Here is a 23466-nt window from a genome sequence, read left to right on the forward strand (position 1 = left end):
TCATACATATAAACTACTCAATGACCATGTAATCTATTTTTCATGAAATTGTTTCTTACTTTGTATTTCTGCCTCCTTGTAATGTCCTCTGTGTGCCCTCCATCTACTCCTTTCCCTCCTCACTTCTGTTTGAATTAACCAGTACACGTTAGTTGCAGTTATGTGTACTGCTCTATGTACAGTAGACTACAAATCCCATACTGTTGGCGCTAATAATAATAATAGTCCCGAGTCCTTCTTGGGAGCAGCAAAATAAAGGATAACTGCATTCCTACATACAGCGGGACCATGAAAAGTGTACATAGCCACCCTCTAACAACAAATGGGATTAATGCAGCAAAAAGGAGTTTGGAGAACTGGAGGATGCTGAGAGCAAAAGAAGGTTTTCTAAGTTTAGAATACAATTCCTAATAGATTTTTTTTTTAAACCAGAGTTTAGTGTCATATTAATGGCTCCCCAAACGCACCAGTCAATATAGGTGTGCTTAACTGCACAACAATGCATGGTAACTTATTGCCATGCATTGTAGTGTGATGCGATAAATTAAAAAAGTGCCATTACTTTTTTAGGTGCAGTGGTTGAGTTTTATCGTTCAACCATTAGATGTGGCTGAATTTGTTTTCTTTTTTAAGATTTTCCCCAGTAAGCTAGCTAGCAACACACCTCCTCTATTTCAGTGCTCCCACTCTGGATGAAGGAGCACAGGGACACCTTTGGACATCAGTATTGTCAGTCTGGGGGGAGGGAAGTGTTAGATAGACTAGCAGATTTAGATACACAAACAAACTCCAGCTACAATGTACAGAGTTACACAAGCAGTTACAGCAACTGTTTTTATGCTTTTGGGATAAAGGTTTTACATAAATAAAAGCTGTTAATTGTAAGCACCCTTGCGAGTGTTAAATGGTTTGTCTCAACGCTGTTAGATTTTGCAGGACAGCTTATTCTGTTGAAAAACAACAGACTTACTGTAAGTTTGACTAGATGGAAAAAAAAATAAGGGAAAAAGCCTAAAAAAGAAAACGAATGCAGCTACCACATAAGAACTGGTAAACTTCAATATAACAAATATTTTCTTTGGGGTTTAGTAGAGCTTTAAAGGGTTTGTTACCCCCCCCCCTCCAAAAAAAACAGATCCTGTTTCCTTGAAGCATGTTGTAACAGCACAGCGCTTGTGCTGTGTCATTTGACCCCCTGTATCACCTAAAAAAACCTGGTTGATCCTGCCAGTTTCTACCCTCCCACCTGTAAACTGACCGCAGTGTATCATGGCTGCTGAGCCCTGACACCATGGTCAGTTTACGTGCCTCCGTCACCTGCAGCTCCTCTGTCTGCTCTTTGTCCTCCTCTCCACTCCCCTCCCTGACTGTCTGCTCCTGTGTCAGTGCCCACCCCCTCCCTGCCTGTCGGCTCCTGTGTCAGTGACTGCCCCCTACCCTCCTGCTGCTTTCATATTTACTATAAACAGGGTCGGTGCTACCTATAGGCAGGGTAGGCACCGGCCTAGAGCGCACATCAGTAGGGGCGCTGGAGCTGGACTGGTGCCTCGTCGTCTGTGTGAGTTAGAGACAGCCTAAGAAGAAAAGGGGACTTCCTGGCTGTCGCTCCATATAGCACTGTGCACTGGCTTGGATGGCTGCTGGAGGGAGGATTTTGCCCCCCCCTCTCCAGCTGTGGGACTGGATCTCCTATGCTACTCGTTGTGTGGGCGGGCTGGGGATGCAGCCAGCTTTTGAGATCCCACCCACCTGAACCCCCTGCTGCCCGCTCACGCACCTGTCTGCCTGCCCGCCTATCTAGCCACTCGCTTGCCTGTCTGCCCGCCCGTCCGGCCACCCGCCTGTCTGCCTGCCCGCCCGGCCACCCGCCCGCACTCGGGAGAGCAGCCAACCAGGAGCATGTGATGTGTGTGAGCCTGTGAGGTAAGCTCAGCATTTCCCTTATTGCCAGTGTGTTCCCTGATGCAGGTGGGGGATGCTGGAGTCAGTGTCAGTTCCCCGCATCCCCCACCTTGCACTGTCCGCAGTGACATTTTAACCCACCTTCCCCCTTCTGCATTTGTGGTAATGTAGTATTATTACTCCCTCCCCCACATTAGGGGGTCATGGAAGGGGTTCATTTTCAATGCCACTGACCACCTGTGCTGGGGGTTATTAATGCAGCCTCTGACACTAATGCTGGGGGGGTCTTTAATGCGTTCACTGACACTAATGCTGGGGGGTCTTTAATGCGTCCACTGACACTAATGCTGGGGGGTCTTTAATGCGTCCACTGACACTAATGCTGGGGGGTCTTTAATGCGTCCACTGACACCAATGCTGGGGGGGTCTTTAATGCGTCCACTGACACTAATGCTGGGGGTTTTTATTGCGTCCACTGACACCGATGCTGGGGGGGGGTCTTTAATGCGTCCACTGACACTAATGCTGGGGGTTTTTATTGCGTCCACTGACACCAATGTTGGGGGGTCTTTATTGCGTCCACTGACACTAATGCTGGGGGTCTTTATTGCGTCCACTGACACTAATGCTGGGGGGGTCTTTATTGCATCCACTGACACTAATGCTGTGGGGTCTTTAATGCGTCCACTGACACTAATACTGGGGGGTCTTTATTGTGTCCACTGACACCAATGCTGGGGGGTCTTTAATGCGTCCACTCATTGACACCAATACTGGGGGGGTCTTTAATGCGAGAGTCAGGGACGGAGCCAATGGGGGGGGGGGGGCGACAAAATAAGGTTTTGCCTAGGGTGTCAAAAATCCTTGCACCAGCCCTGACTATAAAATCATCCCATACCCTCTGTAATATAACAAAAAGTGTCCCTGTGTTAAAGAAAAAATATACCGATCTGTACCTATTTTAAGACCGTCTCCCAGCGATCACGTGACCGGTTGGTTCTCTCTCTTCCCTCCTCCCTGGCAGTGCACGGCCCAGCCCACTGGAGCGGTCAGCAGGGCAGAGGGGAAATCCGAGGAGTGAGCTGATCGCTGGGAGACACTAATATAGGTAGGGCAACACAGACACAGGGACACTTGTTATATTACAGAGGGGATGGGATGATTTTAGAATAGTGGCTTAACAACCACTTTAAGGCAGCCAAGCGAAATGAATAGGCTGCCCTAAAGGCATCACACCTATACGCACACGGATTGGCACAAATGTAACAGGGAGAATGGAGCATTAAAATATAAAAGTAAAAATTATGTAGTTTTAGATGGTTCTACAAAGTTTGTGCATAAAAAAATCTAACTTCTGCTTATCTGTTTTATATATTTAGCAATACCCAGCGAGGTGTAAATAAAACACCATATTCATATTCCTGACATATGTTTAATTACAGAAACACAATAGTTTGCAATTAACTGAATAGATCAAAAATAATTGTTCAATTTGCTAGACCAAACATAGTTGCTAAAAGAGTTTCAATATTGAGTTTTCAATATAGCTTGCAAACATAACCAATATACTTAAAGTGATTGTAAACTTTTTTAAATTAATAAACATGTCATCCTTACTTGCTCTGTACAATGGTTTTTCACAAAGCAGCCCCGATCCTCCCCTTCTGTGGTGCCCTGCTGGTGCTCCTGGCTCCACCTTTTCAGCGAGTGCCCCCAAACAAAGTTGCTTCCTATAGGGACACTGGGATGGGCTTGATCCCAAGCCTGACTGCCTGCAGCTACAGAAGACCCAGACAGCTTGGCCCCGCCCCTGGGTCCCGCTGCTATCAATCTGCCCTGTAAGGTGGGAGAGAGCAGAAAGGGAAGCTGCTCTTGGCCACAGCACTGGATCGCGATTGGGCTCAGGTAAGTATAAGGCATTGCTGCAGGGAATCCTATAACACAGATGATTTTTTTTTTCACCTTAATGCACAGATTGCATTAGGCTAAAAAAAACCTTAAGCCTTTAGAATCACTTTAGGGGAATATCTCTAAATTATCAACATATCCTTCTGGAATGTTTTAATTAGTGAAGTTCAAAATAAACAATTAGGAACTGATACAACTCCCGATACTTCGTTCCTACAGGAGGCATTTCCTGCATGGAATGTTTTTGTTACTTTCTCTCCTCACAGTTTTAAAACAGACTGGTGTACGGTGTTTCCCCAAAACTCATCCAATGAACAAGTATATGCTATGTGATTATGACATGCACATTGTATCTGTCTGTAAAGAACTGCAGAATTTGCTTGTGCTTTTGAATAAAGAAGTCATCTTCTTGTATATCATTGGTTGTCCTTGAAATGATACTGTACATTGTATAAGGCTTTCATTGTCTGATTGTCTGAATTTATTCAAATCAGATCCTATATTGATCAATTGACAAATGCTTGCCCACACAATCTCCCTATAAATTTAAAGCATTCTATGGGGAGGCGCAGACAGGGGCAAAGCGCAGACACCATGTCTCATTCTTGAGTGTCTCAGTCAAGAGTGTTGCACAGTTTCACCACCGCAGTTTAACTACAGCAGGAGAACTAAAGCTGTATGAAGATATAAAAAGAACTCTTTGGAAAGACTGCAAGCAAACCAGCACTCGACATTTAATTTAATCTATTTGAAGTCAGATTCACACTTTCTTGCCATAAACATGCTCCTTCTACTCTTCTTTCTCACATCTGTGTCTTCTATCTTCAAAATATCCTTACACTACCCCTCTTCTCCACCCCACAGCATACACATAGCACCCTCACTCCTACCCTCTCCTTACCACTGTGCCCATCACCTCCTTCAGTTGCTGAGCCCACATGCTAACCTAAACACCAGGGCAATTAGACATGTGCGCTCATACACATCCCACTCCTATCTTGCCTTTCTCACCCTCCTTCTTCTTCTAGCCTCAGGGGACATTTCCCCAAATCCTGGCCCTCCATTTTCTTTCTGCAAACCACATATCCGACACCCCTCCTCCTCTGACAATAGCCGCAATCTACTCAGTTTAATTTCTGTCCCCCTGCTTTCTAAAAACAGCCCCTCAATCTCATGTGCCCTTTAGAATGCTCGCTCCATCTGTAACAAGCTCACATCTGTGCATGACCTTTTTATCTCTCATAGCTTTAACATCCTCGCCATAACTGAAACCTGGCTTCAAAATTTTGACTCTGCTTCTCCTGCTGCCCTCTCCTATGGTGGCCTCCACTGGACTCACTCCCCCAGACCAAACAGACAAAAAGGAGGTGGAGTTGGATTCTTTTTATCCCCGCAAAGCACCTACAAAGTCCTTCCAAACCCTCCCTCTCTGTCACTCTCTTCTTTGGAGATGCACTGTATTCGTCTGTTTTCTCCCATTTCTCTAAGGATTGCAGCAATTTATCGGCCCCCTGGACCAGCATCACGCTTTTTTGATGACTTTGCTGCCTGGCTACCCTACTTTCTCTCCTCTGAAATACCCACTATCATTCTTGGTGACTTCAACATCCCTGTCAATGTTAACAGCCCAGCTACAACTCAACTTCTCAACTTAACCTCCTCTTTTGACCTAACCCAATGGACACACACTTCTACTCACTCCAATGGTAATACCCTTGACCTTCTATTCTCCCATCTCTGCTCTGCCGACAACCTCACCAACACCCCCTTTCCTCTCTCTCTGATCACAACCTCATCGGTTTCACTGTATCCTTGCCTCAAATCACCCATCCCCCAAAGCAGCAAACAATTACTTGTAGGAACCTTTATCACTTTAACCCCTCTCTCCTCTATTCTGCTATTGACCACCTACATGACATAATCTCTCCCCTGTACTGTCCTGACCTGGCCACCTCTGTTTACAACAGCTCACTCTCATCATCACTTGATGCACTTGCTCCTCTAACTACACGCAGAATCAAGCCCCTACCATTGCAACCCTGGCAAACTGACAAGAGTAGAAATCTCAAGAGACACTGCCGTGCTCTTGAACGACGATGGCGTAAAACCAAATGCCTGCAGGACTTCACCCTATATAAATCTTCCCTCCAAACATACAATTCATGCCTCCATGCTGCCAAACAAGCCTACTTTGTCTCTCTTATTACTACCCTGTCATCCAGTCCCCGTCGGCTCTTCTCAACTTTTAACTCTCTACTTCGTCCCCCACCCCCTCTACTCACTAACTCAATCACTGCCCAAGAGATTGCCAATCACTTCAAAGACAAGGTTGATGCAATACGTGAGGAAGCCGCCACTGTGCGCACATCTTTCCCACTCAACACACCTTGCCTAACAGTACAGTCAACACTCTCCTCCTTTGAACTGGCTACTACTAAAGAGGTTAAAAAAATTTTCTCAGATGCACGCCTAACCACCTGTTCCCTGGATCCTGTTCCCTCACAACTACTACAGACACCCTCTTACTCTATCCTATGCTCCCTTACTCACATCTTCAATCTCTCCCTCTCTACTGGCACCTTCCCCTCCCCTCTAAAACATGCGCAGATCACTCCCATACTTAAAAAGCCCTCACTGGACCCCACCAACTTGAACAACTTAAGACCCATCTCACTGCTCCCATTCACTTCTAAACTTCTAGAACGCTTAGTCTACAACCGTCTCAGCTCCTACCTCAAGGAAAATAACCTTCTTGATACCTTACAGTCTGGCTTTCTCTCACAGCACTCCACAGAAACTGCCTTACTAAAACTCACCAATGATCTACTAACTGCCAAAACCAATGGCCACTACTCCATACTCTTATTACTTGACCTCTCTGCGGCCTTTGACACTGTTGACCACCCGCTCCTTCTTAATAAATTCTGTTCCCTTGGCCTCCAAGATTCTGCTATATCTTGGTTCTCCCCCTACCTATTGCATCGCTCCTTCAGTGTTACCCACAACTCTACCTCCTCCTCCCAATTGCCCCTTTCTGTGGGGGTTCCCCAAGGCTCTGTTCTTGGACCCCTCCTCTTCTCTATCTACACCGCCTCCCTCGGTCACTTGATAACCGCCCACGGTTTCCAATACCATCTCTACGCCGATGACACTCAAATCTATCTGTCTCCTCCTCACCTCACTCCTTCAGTCTCCTCTTGCATTGCTAACTTACTTACTGACATATCAACATGGATGTCGCACCACTTCCTCAAACTAAATCTCTCTAAACCTGAGCTGGTAATTCCCCCCCCCCGCCCGTGCCCCCCTTCATGACTTTTCCATCAAAACTAGTTATGCAACCATCAATCCGTCCCCTCATGCCAGGGTACTAGGTGTAATCCTAGACTCTGACCTGTCCTTTCAGCCCCAAATCCAATCATTGTCAAAAACTTGTAGACTTCCCCTCCGCACCATCTCTAAAATTCACCCCTTTTTAACAAATGAAACCAGCAAGCTACTTATTCACTCCCTTGTTATTTCTCGCCTCGATTACTGCAACTCCCTTCTCATAGGCCTACCACTTCATAGGCTATCCCCTCTTCAGTCAATCATGAATGCTGCTGCCAGGCTTATCCACCTTATCAACCGCTCAGTGTCTGCCTCCCCTCTCTGCCAATCCCTACACTGGCTCCCGATCGCCCAGCGAATTAAATTCAAAATACTAACCATAACATACAAAGCCATTCACAACTCTACCCCGAGCTACATCACCAATCTTGTCTCCAAATATCACCCAAACCGTCCTCTCCGCTCCTCTCAAGACCTCCTACTCTCAAGCTCCCTTGTCTCCTCCTCCCATGCTCGTCTCCAGGATTTCTCCAGGGCCTCTCCCATCCTCTGGAATGCTCTACCTCAACCTGTACGGCTATCTCCTACTCTAGCTGCTTTCAGGCGATCCCTGAAAACTCATCTCTTCAGGGAAGCCTATCACACCGCCAACTAATCTTCCATCAGCTCATTACCTACTGTTACAACCTCCTGTAACACCTGCCCCACCCCATTAGATTGTAAGCTCTTCTGAGCAGGGCGCTCTTAATCCTCTTGTATTTTATTGTATTGTAACTGTATTGTCTCCCTCTAACATTGTGCTGCGTAAACTGCTGGCGCTATAGAAATCCTGAATAATAATAATAATAATTCAACCATACTGATGTTATTAACAATGTGGAACAAATGCAATAGGATCCAAAGGACTGCACACCTAAAACCCGCATCCACTTTATTGATAATCATTAAAACTCCATATACAGCAACAGTAGGCACAGTGGGAGCAAAGAAACACAGTCAACACATTTTGCAACTACATACAGTACAGTAACTCACAAAAGTGAGTACACCCCTCACATTTTTGTAAATATTTAATTATATCTTTTCATGCCACAACACTGAAGAAATTACACTTTGCTACAATGTAAAGTAGTGAGTGTACAGCTTGTACAGCTGTTCCCTCAAAAAAACTCAACACACAGCCATTAATGTCTAAACCGCTGGCAACAAAAGTGAGTACACTCCTAAGTGGAAATGTCCAAATTGGGCCCAATTAGCCATTTTCCCTCCCCGGTGTCATGGGACTCGTTAGTGTTACAAGGTCTCAGGTGTGACTGGGGAGCAGGTGTGTAAAATCTACGGTTATCACTCTCACTCTTTTATACTGGTCACTGGAAGTTCAGCATGGTACCTCATGGCAAAGAACTCTCTGAGGATTTGAAAAAAAGAATTGTTTCTCTACATATAGATGGCCTAGGCTAAAAGGAGATTGCCAAGACCCTGAAACTGAGCTGCAGCATGGTGGCCAACACCATACAGCGGTTTACCAGGACAGGTTCCACCCAGAACAGGCCTCGCCATGATCGACCAAAGAAGTTGAGTGCACGTTTCCAACATCATATCCAGAGGTTGCCTTTGGGAAATAGACGTATGAGTGTTGCCAGTATTGCTGCAGAGGTTGAAGGGGTTGGGGGGTCAGCCTGTCAGTTCTCAGACCATACGCTGCACACTGCTTCAAATTGGTCTGCATGGCTGTCGTCTCAGAAGGAAGCCTCTTCTAAAGATGATGCACAAGAAAGCCTGCAAACAGACTAGGGACATGGATTACTGGAACCATGTCCTGTGGTCTGATGAGACCAAGATAAACTTATTTGGTTCAGATGGTATCAAGCGTGTGTGGTGGCAACCAGATGAGGAGTACAAAGACAAGTGTGTCTTGCCTACAGTCAAGGCTGCACGAGTGCTGCCACCTGCCGACACTGGGGAGCTACTGTTCATCGAGGGAACCATGAATGCCAACATGTACGGAGACATACTGAAGCAGAGCATGATCCCCTCCTTCGGAGACTGGGCCGCAGGGCAGTATTCCAACATTATGACGACCCCAAACACCTCCTAGATGACTACCATCTTGCTAAAGGAGCTGAGGGAAAAGGTGATGGACTGGTGTATCAATTGTGGATTTTTAATGAAATGTTCCCATACATGTGTAATAATCTCTCTCACCCACAGGTGGTTTTAAAATTGCTGCTGCATATTTAATGAGCCATATGGTTGTGGGGGATGTGCAGCCATGTGTTGCTGCAAAGTGACCTAGGAGTGGTCAAAAGATATGACCACATCCTGTGGGTGGTCTTTTTGTATACAGGGCTATAAAAGGAGCAATTTGCATGAGAAAAGGCCCTTTAGCCTTTCGCTCTCTCTCTCTCTCTCTCCTTGGATGATCAGCTGTGGGGACAGCCATGATGTAGCGTTTGGAAGGGTGGCTGTTTGGAGAAACATGCGGCCAAGACCTTTGTCCTGTTGTTGCAGAGATCCATTGGAGGCTGCTGAATCCACCACCAGAGCTAAGTATTTATTTGATATTCTTGGGACAAGGGTTGTATGTTTAAGAAGTGTATTTCTGCTGTTTACAGACCATAGGCTGTTCATGTGTTAGGCATTGTTATATCTGCCAGTCTTGTGATATGTTCCTAATACTGTAATAGTTTGTATGTACAGCATGCTTTTGTTTAGTAGAAGTACATTTATACCCTGCAGAGGTCTGAGCTTCCTTGTTTATACCGCAAAGTAACCTTGCTAGATAAACAACTGGCCAAGTCTCCAGACCTAAACCCTATTAAGCATCCTCAAATGGAAGGTGGAGGAGCACTAGATCTCTAACATCCACCAGCTTGATGATGTTGTCATGTAGGAGTAGAAGAGGACTCCAGTGGCAACCTGTGAAGCTCTGGTGAACTCCACTTCCAAGAGGGTTAAGGCAGTGCTGGAAAATAATGGTGGCCACACAAAATATTGACACTTTGGGCCCAATTTGGACATTTCCACTTAGAGGTGTACTCACTTTTGTTGCCAGCGGTTTAGGCATTATGGCTGTGTGTTGAGTTTATTTTTTTTTAAATCAGAGAAAATTTTTTATTGAGAAAACTCATACCAATACAACAAACAATGAAACACTGCACAACAGTCTTGCAAAAGAAAACAATGTTCCCCTTTCCCTGGCACAGCACCAGTCGTATCAGGGTAACAAATACACACGATAGTAGAGCTGAGATCATCCCACATATAGTACTTAGAGTTAAGACAACAAACGATCCATAATAAGATCAGTAGGGGCCATACCCGGACAGTCAAGCCATGCTCCCCATATCTTAGAAAACTTTTGCGGGGAACCCCTATGCTGGTATATCACCTTTTCCATACGGAGGGTACCTGCCATCTGTTCTAGCCACATCTTGTATGTAGGAGGTTCCGGCGCTATCCAATGTCTCAGGATAAGCAAACGGGCCTGGAACAAGGCACGAGAGGCCGCCTCCCTTAAAAATCTATCCTCCACCACAAGATCCAGCATGCCCAGAATACATGGCTTGGGGTCACCCGGGATGTCCACCCCCAGGGCCCTATTGATAGCAGAGCGAACCGCAGCCCAGTACCTATGTAACTTCGGGCAGCGCCAGATCAAGTGGATCAGGTTCCCAACCTCTGTCCGACAACGACCACAAAGGTCATCCGCCCGGAGACCCATAGAGTATAATTTCAAGGGGGTGTGGTGAACTCTAAGTAAAATATACAACTGAGAGACTTGGTGCGACACATTCAGGGAACAGGTGCGCACCGCCTCCAACGCCTCCTCCCTCTGCTCACCCGGGATCTCCCCCACGTCCGGACACCACCGGTCGCAAGCCCCGCCGGGGTATTTTTCTAGGACCGTGCTCAGTAGGGAAGCGTAACAGCCAGTTATGAATCCCTTAGTGTCTTTGAATTGCTCCATGAGATGAAAAACAGGGGTAGGGGATAGCTGCAGCCGCCCCACGGCAGCCTGTGCCCGCACAGCATGCCGCAACTGGAAATAATAGAACCTCATATTACTTGGTAATGCAAACCGGTCCTGCAGGTGTTCAAAAGGCAGCAAAACCCCTCCGCGCAAGATATGCGTCAGGTGAGTCACTCCCCGTGCGGACCACCTACCAGCCTGGTCCAACTTGCACAACTCAGGGTAAGAACGGTTACCCCAAATCGGGCTAAATTTAGTGTATCCCAGAACTTGTTGTAATTGTTTAGTTTTATCCCACACCTTTTGAAGGAGTCGGTACGTAGGGTATCTCTTGTTGGGTTTAGTAAACAGCTGAGCCTCCAGACCCTCCGGTATCCCACTCGCGCCAGTAAACCATTGCATGACATGTTGAGTTTATTTTGAGGGGACATTGTTATACAAGCTGTACACTTACTACTTTACATTGTGGCAAAGTGTAATTTCTTCAGATATAAAAAAAATATTTACAAAAATGTGAGGTGTGTACTCAATTTGTGTGATACTGTAAATTCATACATTCTATGCATGAGGGCAAAAACCTTCAGTGTGCAGCTCCCTCCTCAGCCCCCACTAATACTTACCTAAGCTGATCTCCATCCAGTGATGTGCACCAGAGCCACAGCTCTCCCGGTTCTCTCATTCCTCATTGGCTGGGATGCAGCAACACGAGCCATTGGCTCCCGCTGCTGTCAATCAAAGTCATTGAGTCAATGAGTTAAGAGGAGTCGGGGCTGAGCCCCGACTGTGTCTGAATGGACACACGGAGCTACAGCTCGGACCGGGTGCCCCCATAGCAAGCTGCTTGAAGTGGGGGTACTGGGCAGGTGGGAGGGGTCAGGAGCGCCAATGAGGGACCTGAGAAGAGGACAATCTGGGCTGCTCTGTGCAAAACCACTGCACAGAGCAGGTAAGTATAACATATTTGTTATGTTAACAAAAAATAAAAAAACAAAACTTTAATATCACTTTAACCCCAAACCAAGTTAAATCCAAATGTGACAAAAGAGTCAACAGATCCAATATGAAGGGATAAATAAAAGACAAAAAACAAAACATCACTACATACTACAACAACATTGGATCCATTATACATACATACATACATACATATACATTATACGTATATATTTTTATACTGCAAAAAAAAAAAAAATATATATATATATATATATATATATATATATATATATATATATATATATATATATATATATATACACACTGTAAATATACAGTGCCTTGCGAAAGTATTCGGCCCCCTTGAACTTTGCAACCTTTGGCCACATTTCAGGCTTCAAACATAAAGATATAAAACTGTAATTTTTTGTGAAGAATCAACAACAAGTGGGACACAATCATGAAGTAGAACGAAATTTATTGGATATTTCAAACTTTTTTAACAAATAAAAAACTGAAAAATTGGGTGTGCAAAATTATTCAGCCCCCTTAAGTTAATACTTTGTAGCGCCACCTTTTGCTGCGATTACAGCTGTAAGTCGCTTGGGGTATGTCTCTATCAGTTTTGCACATCGAGAGACTGAAATTTTTGCCCATTCCTCCTTGCAAAACAGCTCGAGCTCAGTGAGGTTGGATGGAGAGCGTTTGTGAACAGCAGTTTTCAGTTCTTTCCACAGATTTTCGATTGGATTCGGGTCTGGACTTTGACTTGGCCACCTGGATATGTTTATTTGTGAACCATTCCATCGTAGATTTTGCTTTATGTTTTGGATCATTGTCTTGTTGGAAGACAAATCTCTGTCCCAGTCTCAGGTCTTTTGCAGACTCCATCAGGTTTTCTTCCAGAATGGTCCTGTATTTGGCTCCGTCCATCTTCCCATCAGTTTTAACCATCTTCCCTGTCCCTGCTGAAGAAAAGTAGGCCCAAACCATGATGCTGCCACCACCATGTTTGACAGTGGGGATGGTGTGCTCAGGGTGATGAGCTGTGTTGCTTTTACGCCAAACATAACGTTTTGCATTGTTGCCAAAAAGTTAGATTTTGGTTTCATCTGACCAGAGCACCTTCTTCCACATGTTTGGTGTTTCTCCCAGGTGGCTTGTGGCAAACTTTAAATGACACTTTTTATGGATATCTTTAAGAAATGGCTTTCTTCTTGCCACTCTTCCATAAAGGCCAGATTTGTGCAGTATACAACTGATTGTTGTCCTATGGACAGAGTCTCCCACCTGTAGATCTCTGCAGTTCATCCAGAGTGATCATGGGCCTCTTGGTTGCATCTCTGATCAGTCTTCTCCTTGTATGAGCTGAAAGTTTAGAGGGACTGCCAGGTCTTCGTAGATTTGCAGTCGTCTGATACTCCTTCCATTTCAATATTATAGCTTGCACAGTGCTCCTTGGGATGTTTAAAGCTTGGGAAATCTTTTTGTATCCAAATCCGGCTTTAAACTTCTCCACAACAGTATCTCGGACCTGCCTGGTGTGTTCTTTGTTCTTCATGATGCTCTCTGTGCTTTAAACGGACCTCTGAGACTATCACAGTGCAGGTGCATTTATACGGAGACTTGATTACACACAGGTGGATTCTATTTATCATCATTAGTCATTTAGGTCAACATTGGATCATTCAGAGATCCTCACTGAACTTCTGGAGAGAGTTTGCTGCACTGAAAGTAAAGGGGCTGAATAATTTTGCACGCCCAATTTTTCAGTTTTTTATTTGTTAACAAAGTTTGAAATATCCAATAAATTTTGTTCCACTTCATGATTGTGTCCCACTTGTTGTTGATTCTTCACAAAAAATTACAGTTTTATATCTTGTTTGAATCCTGAAATGTGGCAAAAGGTCGCAAAGTTCAAGGGGGCCGAATACTTTCGCAAGGCACTGTGTATGTATATATATATATATATATATATATATATATATATATAGATATATATAGATGTAGATACATATATATATTTATACACACAGTATGTAGCTTGTGATCAAATAATACAAAGGAGGGATCGGTCACAGTTGCTGTTAAAATGTGCTGAGGATTCAGCTTTTCACAGAACGGTCTCGCATGTGTTCTGCAAGTCATGAATAAGCATTAGCAGCACAAAACATGTTGACTGTCTTCTTGCTTCCACGGTGCTTACTGTTGCTGTATATGGCGTTTTAATGATTATCAATAAAGTGAATGCAGTTTTCAAGCGTGCAGCCATTTGGATCCCATTTGGCACCTGAATACACTGGAGGTGAAAGAGACCCACCAGGAGCAGCAGCTTACATATTGATGTTATCAGCAATGTTAGTTAGTATACAGAAACTACAATAATCTCACAAGAGTTCATTATGTTTTATTTTAATATTAAATGTTTCTATGTTTTCTGCGAGAATCAGAAAAATGGCAAAAAAACTATAAAACTTGTACTACTACTTTTCGTTTCCAGGGCATTAAGAACAGGTTACTAATTCTTTATTCACGCTTTTTAATTGCCTTTTCATTACAAGTAGAAAAACAAAAGGGCATTGAACAGTCAGCATGTGCAACACAGAAATGTCACGATAACTTTTATTAAATACCTGTCCACAAGATTCAGTTTTGTAAAGCTGCTACCTTAAAATGTATTTCTACTTTTAAATTATCCCCTAGTGTTTGGTAATCACAATGTAACTCCCAATTTTCCTATTATAATGTTTCCTTCTCTTACAACTTTTAAATTATTCATACACAGGCCAAAAGTTGGATTCAGTGACCAACCAGACAAGCACAGGCAAAAGCACTAACAGGGCTACCTGGTCTCTTTGTAGAATTGATTATAAAACAGATTATACTAAGCTGCAGAACTCTGCATCCAACCTAGAGTAGCATCCCACACACAAGTTACAGCAAGAGACACAACTACTACTCTGTTGCATATTTTGAGAAAAAGATGGAGCTACATCTTTCAATGTTAAATGTAGATTCCTGGGAATGCTCTTCAGTTTACAAATGTTTCGGTACAGGTCATCTGTTTTGCAATTTGCAACTGGATATTTAGTGAAAAGGCTGGATGCAATAAGAACCCCGTAACAGAGACTGTATTTATTTGTTATGTTGTTGTTATTCATTTATAGGTAGTAACATGCTACTTAGAAGCTTTGCTCGGAATATACACTTCAAAAAGGTAATATAGAAATTACACCACATTGCATTGGCTGGTGTGCTCAAAAATCTGTCATGTTTCACAATTTAGAAATTCCAGCTTCCAGTTCCCTGGCCCCTGTTAACATTTGAAACAAGTTCTTTCAGCATAAAGCCTGTACAAAGTACTGTCATATACTTGGAAAAATTGATTTCAGAAATACCGCATGTAAAGCAATTTAGAGCATTAAATTCAGTCTGAACTTTTTTCCATTTTGCATAGAGTTCTCATAATATAAAGTTACCTTTTCTCATAGTCTAAATCCCCAACTGAGCCATTCATAAGCTGGTTTGGTGTCCATTTTAAGGTCATAGTATCTGCAGTTTGATGAAGAGATAAGTACCCTGGGATTGCTTCCATATCATCTCTCTAAAAACAAGATGAAAAAGATAACTGTTAGGCAATTTTCCTTCTGGGCAAGAACTTATCAAACTACACCTACAATAAAGTCTCAGACAACCATTTTAAATTATATTAGAAATATCTGTATTTCTAACATTTCTTTACCCTGTCCCTGTTTTTGTTCTCCCAAGTACAAATGGGCGCCTAGAATATAAACTTTTTTAAAAATAGATTTCCATTGTATTTTGTTTTGGATAATGATGCTAACTTAACAGTGATTTCATTGCTGTATCTACCTTTTTTCTCATTTCTTGTATAGACGTCAAAGACAGGAAGTGGGGGGAAGCCTCCTCAAATGGTATCACAGACAAAAATAAAAAGATGACAGAAATTCTAACTCAAATGTAACAAAAATAAGTAACCTGTGTAGCACAGGGGAGATGGTTGCCATAAGAGATCCCCATGCCAAAAACGTTATCCTTTTCAAGTAGCAAACAGGCTCGATTGTATCTTTAGTCCATGTATAAGGTGCAAAATGAAACAAGGTCATGCTTGGCTTAAACTACACTTCTTTTTTTAAATCTGTAGCAAAACAATACCCAGCAAATTAACCCCCCCCCCCCCCCCGCAAGCTTTCAAGAAGCAAATGAAAACATCATTAATGGAAGGATGGATGGATTTCAGCAGTTCTAACATGCTGTTTTTTGACACATACTGTATTAAATAAAGTTGATGCAGCCAAGAGTGCCTTTGTGAAAATGTATAGCTCCCAACTCTATGTCCTTAAAGTGATTGTTAACCCACTATTGTATAAGCATGCCATACTCTCTGTTATATAATGCTATGTGTCCCTGTGCTGTATAAAAAAATTGCCTTATATCAGAGTGTCTCTCGTCACTCACATGACTCCTCAGAGCGGGTGTGGCCGAGAACTCCCGCTGACGTCAGCCAGGGAAGCGGGTGGGGCCGAGCTATAGCGGGTGGGGCAGAGAACTCCCGCTGACATCAGCCAGGGAAGAGAGAAGGAGAGATTTCCGAGCAGTCACCTGAGCGCCAAGCGATGCTCTGATATAAGGTATAATTGGCATCTTTTTTATACAGCACAGGCACAGGGGCACATAGTGTTATATAACAGAGGGGATGGCATGCTTATACAGTAGATATGAGAGTAGCAGGAGGGGAGGATCCTGGAGTGGACAGAGCTGTCAGGCAGGGAGGGGAGAGGGGAGGAAGACACAGGAGAGCAGAGAGGAGAGCTGCGGATGATGGAGGCACGTAAATGGACCATGGTGTTCAGGCTCAGCAGCCATGATAAACCGTGATTAGTTTACAGAGGTAGGGAAAAACCAGGCAGAATCAGCCAGGTATTTCAGGTGATACAGGGGCCAAATTACACAGCACAAGCATTGTGCTGTATAACATGCTTTAAGGAAACAGGTTCCCTTTTTTTTTTTTTTTTTTTTTTTTTTTTTTTTAGGGTAACAAACACTTTAGGAAAATTGCCAGAATCAGGCTCTGAAAATGTATTCAACACATTTAGGATATGAAATGGACTTACCTGTAAATTCCATATCTTGGAGTACAGTACAGAACACAGGCTTGATATTAAAATTAGATATTAGAACACATACATATAAAAGCAAAAAGCAGTGCAATTAGCATGGTGTCACTTCTGAAATCTGACAGGTGGGTTCTGGATGCTGGTTAATCTTAATTATTGTTATTGTTTCCCTTAAGCCCTGTTCACACTTCTGTGTGATTTTGCCCGCAGTTCCAAATCCAGGCAAAACTCACTATGTACATTTGGGTGCCATTCATCCGGAATGGCATCCCAAAAGGCGGTGTGATTTTGGCACAATTGTCACATGACAAAACGCGCCTGTTAAATCGCACCTGGCTCAGGGCCGAAATTTTTTCCCTGAGCTTCTTTGCCACGACAAACGTGCATAGGGCAGCCTATTCAAATGAATGGGCTGACCTATGCCAATACACAGAATAATGTGAAAATCTCCCACACAAAATTGCAAACAGCAATGCAAGTTCCCACTACACGCAGTGTGAACGTGGCCTAACAGGGTGAAAGAGAACAGCAAGGGTGCATGAATTAATTAGTATCTAGCAGACTTTAATCAATAAAATCAAAGTATCCACTTACAATTAAAATAGTAGAGACCGACATGCTGAAGTGCTGGAGAACACACAGAAAATGCCAGCCCAAACACACACACAAAACTGTCCTCAGTATACTGGTTAGTCCAGACACCTCTCACACAGACTGAGCTGTGAAGGTCACGGCAGGCAACATGTTTCCAGGCTTAAACAAAGACAAACAGAGGCGCCTCTAAGTGTAGACTTTATGCAACAGGTTTAATGAATAAAATTATGCACTCACGTTAGTAAGCATAAATTCATGCTCATAAAACAAGGTTTCCAGTGTGGAGAAGTGTACATCATCCGGTCATGGACATCCGTCCTGCTGGAGCCGAAAATCCTTTCGCCGTGGCCGGCTTGTACGGCAAGGTTAGAACCCGGAAGTAGGCTCAGTATGTGATCAAGCGCCTGTTAACATTGTGTATTTCATGTTTCCAGGCTTCCTGGCCCTTTCTCAAGCCTGTCATTTGCTGTGTGAAACAAAACTATACATAGCTGCTACATCTTCTATTGGTCACTCACAGTTACTAACAAGATCCATAGTAAACAGTGTGCGATTAAAGGTAATATAGTTTGGGGAGCGTGGCTTGGACATGGTCGAGTGAAGACGTGCTACACTTGAGCTCCCGGTTTCACTCCAGCCTTTGACAGCCTTTTCTACCAATAAACAGTGGTATGTTATCAGTGAAGAAACGCAAAACAAACAACCCTCGTAAATCACCCAAGACAGGCCACTCCAGAGTGGAGATATAACACTTTTTTCCGGGCACACACAAACACAGTCCTGAATCCAAGATGTCGACAACACGTGGCCGCTCAGCCGAGGCCTCCTCTTCTCAGGCGCCTCCAACATCTCCTCCACAGGCTCAGACACCTACTTTGAGGTCTCTGAGCGGCCATACAAACTTATCCTCTCTGATTTTTCCCTCTTATACACCTACTCCCTATCTCTTCCTTCTTATCCCTTCCCCTAAAGACCCTTTCTTTCTCCCTCCTTTCCCCCCTCCCCTTTTTTTCCCCATCATTGGGCACAGGATAGATAGCCTCTGTTTTGTGTCTCTAAATGCCAAGGGGCTCAATACACCAGACAAAATTGGATTTTTGTCTTACCGTAAAATCCTTTTTTCTGAAGTTCATTGATGGACACAGTCTCTCTTCTTCATAACAGTAGGGTTATACTGCCCCCTACCGGAGTAGGACACTATACCCTCTCTCCCTACTATAGGATGTCAGTTTTGTATCAAAGCAGTGTGTCAGAGAAAACAATACCAACCCAACTCAAAATAGAGGGGCGGGTACTGCGTCCGTCAATGAACTTCAGAGAAAAAGATTTTACGGTAAGAAAAAAATCAAATTTTCTCTATCATTCAGTCTCTGTTCTTCATAACAGTAGGAACATCCCAAAGCAGTGCCTTAAAGATGAGGAGTGGGAACAGCAGAAAGTAATTCTCCAAGGCTGAAACATAGCCAACCAGGCAACATATGACTCATCAGAACAACAAGATGAGACCCACCTGAAAAAAAAACATTAAACAACCTCAAAGAAAACTAAAAACACAGTTAAACAGCAGCCTGCAAAACTTTGCAGCCAAAGGAGGCATCTGCAGATGCCAGCACATCCACCTTATAAAACTTTGCAAAGGTATGAACAGACGACCAGGTAGCCGCCTTGCAAACCTGAACCACAGATGCCTGATGGCGAAAGGCCCAGGAAGCACTAAGCGCCCGAGTAGAATGCACCTTAACAGGGAAAGGTGGAACCTGACCCTTAATAGAATAAGCCTGCACAACCGCCTGTCTAATCGATCTGGAAATAGTCGCAGCCGATGCAGGTAGCCCTTTCCTTGGTCAATCCGTGAGTATAAAGAGCAAATCCGACTTCCGAAAAGATTCAGTATTCGCCAAGTACACCCTGATTGCCCGAGCCAGATCCAAAATATGTAGTGCAAATTTCTTCAGATTAGGATACAAGGAGGGCAACACAATGTACTCATTTAGGTGGAAACTGGAAACCACCTTCGGAAGGAAGGATGGATCCGGACGAAGCATCGCTTTATCCCTGTGAACCACCAGACAGGGAGAACGACAGGACAACGCTGCCAGTTCCAACATCCTGCGTGCAGAAGCAATAGCCACCAAGAAGGCCACCTTCTGGGATAAAGTAAGCAGGGGAATCTCCCAAATATTTTCAAAGAGAGCCTTCTGGATAACTGACAGCACCAAATTAAGGTCCCATGGTGGCAACGGAGGTCGCACCGGCGGTGCCAAGTGTCGCACCCACTGGATAAAGTTATGCACCAGGGAATGGGTGGCTAGTGGCCGCTGGAAGAAAATTGCTAAGGCCGAGACCTGACCCTTGATAGTACTCAAGGCCAATTTTTGATCAACTCCCCGTGGAAGGAAGGCCAAGATCCGAGGCACAGAGTAAGAGCGAGGGGGAACTTCAATAGACTTACACCACTCAATATATGACTTCCACGTATGATGATAGATATTTCTAGAAGTCACTTTTCTCGCTTTAAGCAGAGTTGGAATCACTGAAGCAGACAATCCCCTGTCCTTCAGCACCTGTAAAGTAGGATGGAAGATAGGCCCTTGAGACAGTAGATCCTCCCAGAGAGGAAGTCTCCAAGGAACGTCTACGACTAGCCTGACCAGGTCGGCTTACCAAGTTCGGCGAGGCCATTTAGGAGCCACAAGGATGACCGGAATCCCTTCCGCCTCGATCCTGCGAAGAAGTCTTGGCAGCAACTTGAGAGGGGGAAAAGCATAAATCAGCTGATACTGACCCCACGGAGCCACCGGCGCATCTGTGGTGTCTGCCAGAGGGTCCCGAGATCTGGCCACAAACCTCTACACTTTCCTGTTGATCTGAGACGCCAAAAGATCTACTTCTGGAGTGCCCCAACAAAGTCACAACTGCTGGAACACCTCCGGATGGAGAGACTATTCCCCTGGATCCAAGGTCTGCTGACTGAGGTAATCCGCCTGCCAATTTTCTACTCCTGGAATGTGAATGGCGGAAAGAGCTGGAACAGAGCGTTCCGCCCATTGAAGGATGCTTGCCACCTCCAAGGCCGCAAGGACACTCTTGGTGCCCCCTTGGTGATTGACATCCGATTGAATGCGCACTGGACAGCCTTGAAGGTACTCTGTCCAGTGAATTAGGCAAAGCCTGATCGCTCTCAGCCCCAGAACATTGATCGGTAATCTGGATTCCTCCAGAGACCAGACCCCTTGAGCAGAAAGCTTGCCTAGAACACCTCCCCACTCAGACAGACTGGCATTCATGGTGATCACTGTCCAATATAAAGGGAGGAAGATTTTCCTAGACTGAGCGTCGGGGACCAAAGCCACCATATCAGGGACCCCCTGGTCCCCTGACTCAGCTGGATTGGGTTGTCCAGGGAATTTGGATCTTTGTTTCAATTGAGAGGGATTTCCTCCTGGAGGATTATCATGTGGAATTGAGCGAAGGACCGCCTCGAAGGACGACACCATCAGTCCCAGAACACTCATACAAACCTGAAGGGACGACCATTTGCTGTACAGCAATAGCTGAATTGCAGTCTGGAGCTTTTGAAGTTTTTCCTGGAGGAAGAAACACCCCGGCTGAGGACGATTTCAAAGTCAGGCCCAGATAGTCCAATCTCATGGAAGGAACCAGGGATGACTTCTGAAGGTTCAGAATCCACCCAAACTCCTCCAGAGTTCTCATGGTGATCTCTAAGTTTGTCAGCAGCACCGTGGGAGACTCTGCACAGAGAAGCAGATCATCCAGGTAACCCAAGACCGATATTCCCCCGCTGGCGTAACAATGCCAGGACCAGAGCCAACACCTTCCTGAAGACCCGAGGAGCAGAGGCGAGACCAAAGGGTAATGCCACAAATTGATAGTGATCATCTCCCATGGCAAAACGGAGAAACTGTTGATGTCCTGCACATTTTGGAATGTGAAGGTAGGCATCTTTGATGTGTACGGAGGCCAGGAAATCCTCCTGATGCAGGGAAGCCACCACCGTGCGAATGGATTCCATCTTGAATTTTTGAACTTGCACGAAGCAATTCATGGCCTTTAGGTCCAAGATTGGACGCACCTTGCCTTCCTTCCTGGGGACTGTAAACAGGTTTGAGTAAAAGCCCTGAAAATGTTCCGAAGACAGAAACTATTACTCCTTGTTGTAACAGGTCCTGTACCGCCCCAAAGAGAGCCTGTAAGCGATCCGGGGACAGTTGTACATTGGAAGGGAAAAACCTTACTGATGGGACAGATTGAAACTCGATCTTGTAACCGGACCAAATCCCTTTGTGAACCCACTTGTCTTGTATACAGGATAGCCACAGGTCCAGGAACCGGCAAAAACGTCCCCCCACCCCAGATACGGGTGAGGACGCACCTCCAGGCCAAAGGGGTCTTATCAGCAGGTCTGGAGAAACCCGATTTCTGTTTGCCAGACCAGGGTCGCTTGGAGCCACCCAAGGAGGCCTTAAAGGACTTTGATCCTTTATCACTTGTCCCTGAGGGACGAAAACAAATTTTGTGTGCTCATAAGGAGGGACCCCGTCTACGACGAGAGTCCTTATCCTTGTTAGCCTGTGGAAGAAAGGTACTCTTACCCCCTGTAAGACCTTTGATAATGTCATCAATGGTAGCCCCAAACAGGTGATCACCTTGAAAAGGTAGATCAGTCAAGGCCTTCTTTGAGGTCTGATCCGCAGACCAGCATTTTAGCCAAAGTATACGCTGGAGGACCACCGCCGAAACTGACAGTTGGGCCAATATTGGAGCCGCATCCATCGAGGTATCGCAAACAAATTGCAGCCCCTGCACCAACTGTTCCGTCAGCTCTGCAAAGGCAGGGGGGAGTTGTACCCCCTCCAGGTCACGGCGTAGTAACTAAGCCCATTCAGTTAAGGTTTGTGATACAAGGGCAATAGTAAACACTGGTCTTAGCGCAGACCCCGCCAGGGAGTACATATTGCAGGCCACAGACTCCACCTTTCTATCCGCCAGATCCTTAAAGGACGGGGAATCCTCCACTCATCCTCATGGTAGCTTTATTCAGTCTGGAGACCGGAGGGTCCACTGTAGGTGGCACAGTCCACTTTTTGATAAAGGACTCCTCAAAGAGGTAGCGTCTAGCAATCCGCTTAGGCACCCCAGGGGAACGCTTTGGACAGTCCCATTTTTTTTTTGACCATATTGTCTAAATATACGGGAAGGAGGAAAACCTTTGCTGCTCTGGATGGCTTGTGAGCGTGAAACATAACCTGCGCCTCAGTCGCAGCTGCGTCCTCCATTTTTAGGGTCTCTTGCATGGAAGCAACCAGTGCGTACAGCGGCACCTTTTCTTGCGTGGTGGCGGAAGGAGAGCTGTCATCCTCACTATCAGAGGAGACAGGGCGCGAGGTAGTAGACCCGGAAAGGAGACCCATGTCTGTGGTGGCTGAATCAGATTCAGGGGTATGTGGGGGGGGGGGGGCGTTTTTTGGCACCTGCCCCCTTACAGACCACCTACATCTGGGACACAAAGGATTCCAAGACTGATGACAGTGCATCCATGGATAGCTGGGATCCGGAGGACCCTGCGGCCTCCTTGAGGGGGTCAGGTGGGGAAGAAAGTTCCACAGGGTCCATGTTGCGTCATGTTTGAAGAACGTCCGATCGCGCTATAGCACTCCCAAGAGG

At 45.1% G+C, this 23466-nt stretch overlaps 1 protein-coding gene across 1 annotated transcript in view; it reads right to left on the reverse strand.

Annotated features, from left to right (window-relative positions):
- Positions 1 to 23466, reverse strand: part of SGSM1 (small G protein signaling modulator 1) — a 458328-nt gene that overhangs the window by 133304 nt on the left and 301558 nt on the right. Inside the window, exon 9 of the mRNA XM_082258183.1 lies at positions 15529 to 15653. Within this exon, the coding sequence (XP_082114309.1) occupies positions 15529 to 15653 (125 nt within the window). The remainder of the gene's footprint in view (positions 1 to 15528; positions 15654 to 23466) is intronic.

The sequence above is a fragment of the Pelophylax lessonae genome (genome assembly GCF_965119305.1).
Source record: "Pelophylax lessonae genome assembly, chromosome: 1".
NCBI lineage: Eukaryota > Metazoa > Chordata > Amphibia > Anura > Ranidae > Pelophylax > Pelophylax lessonae.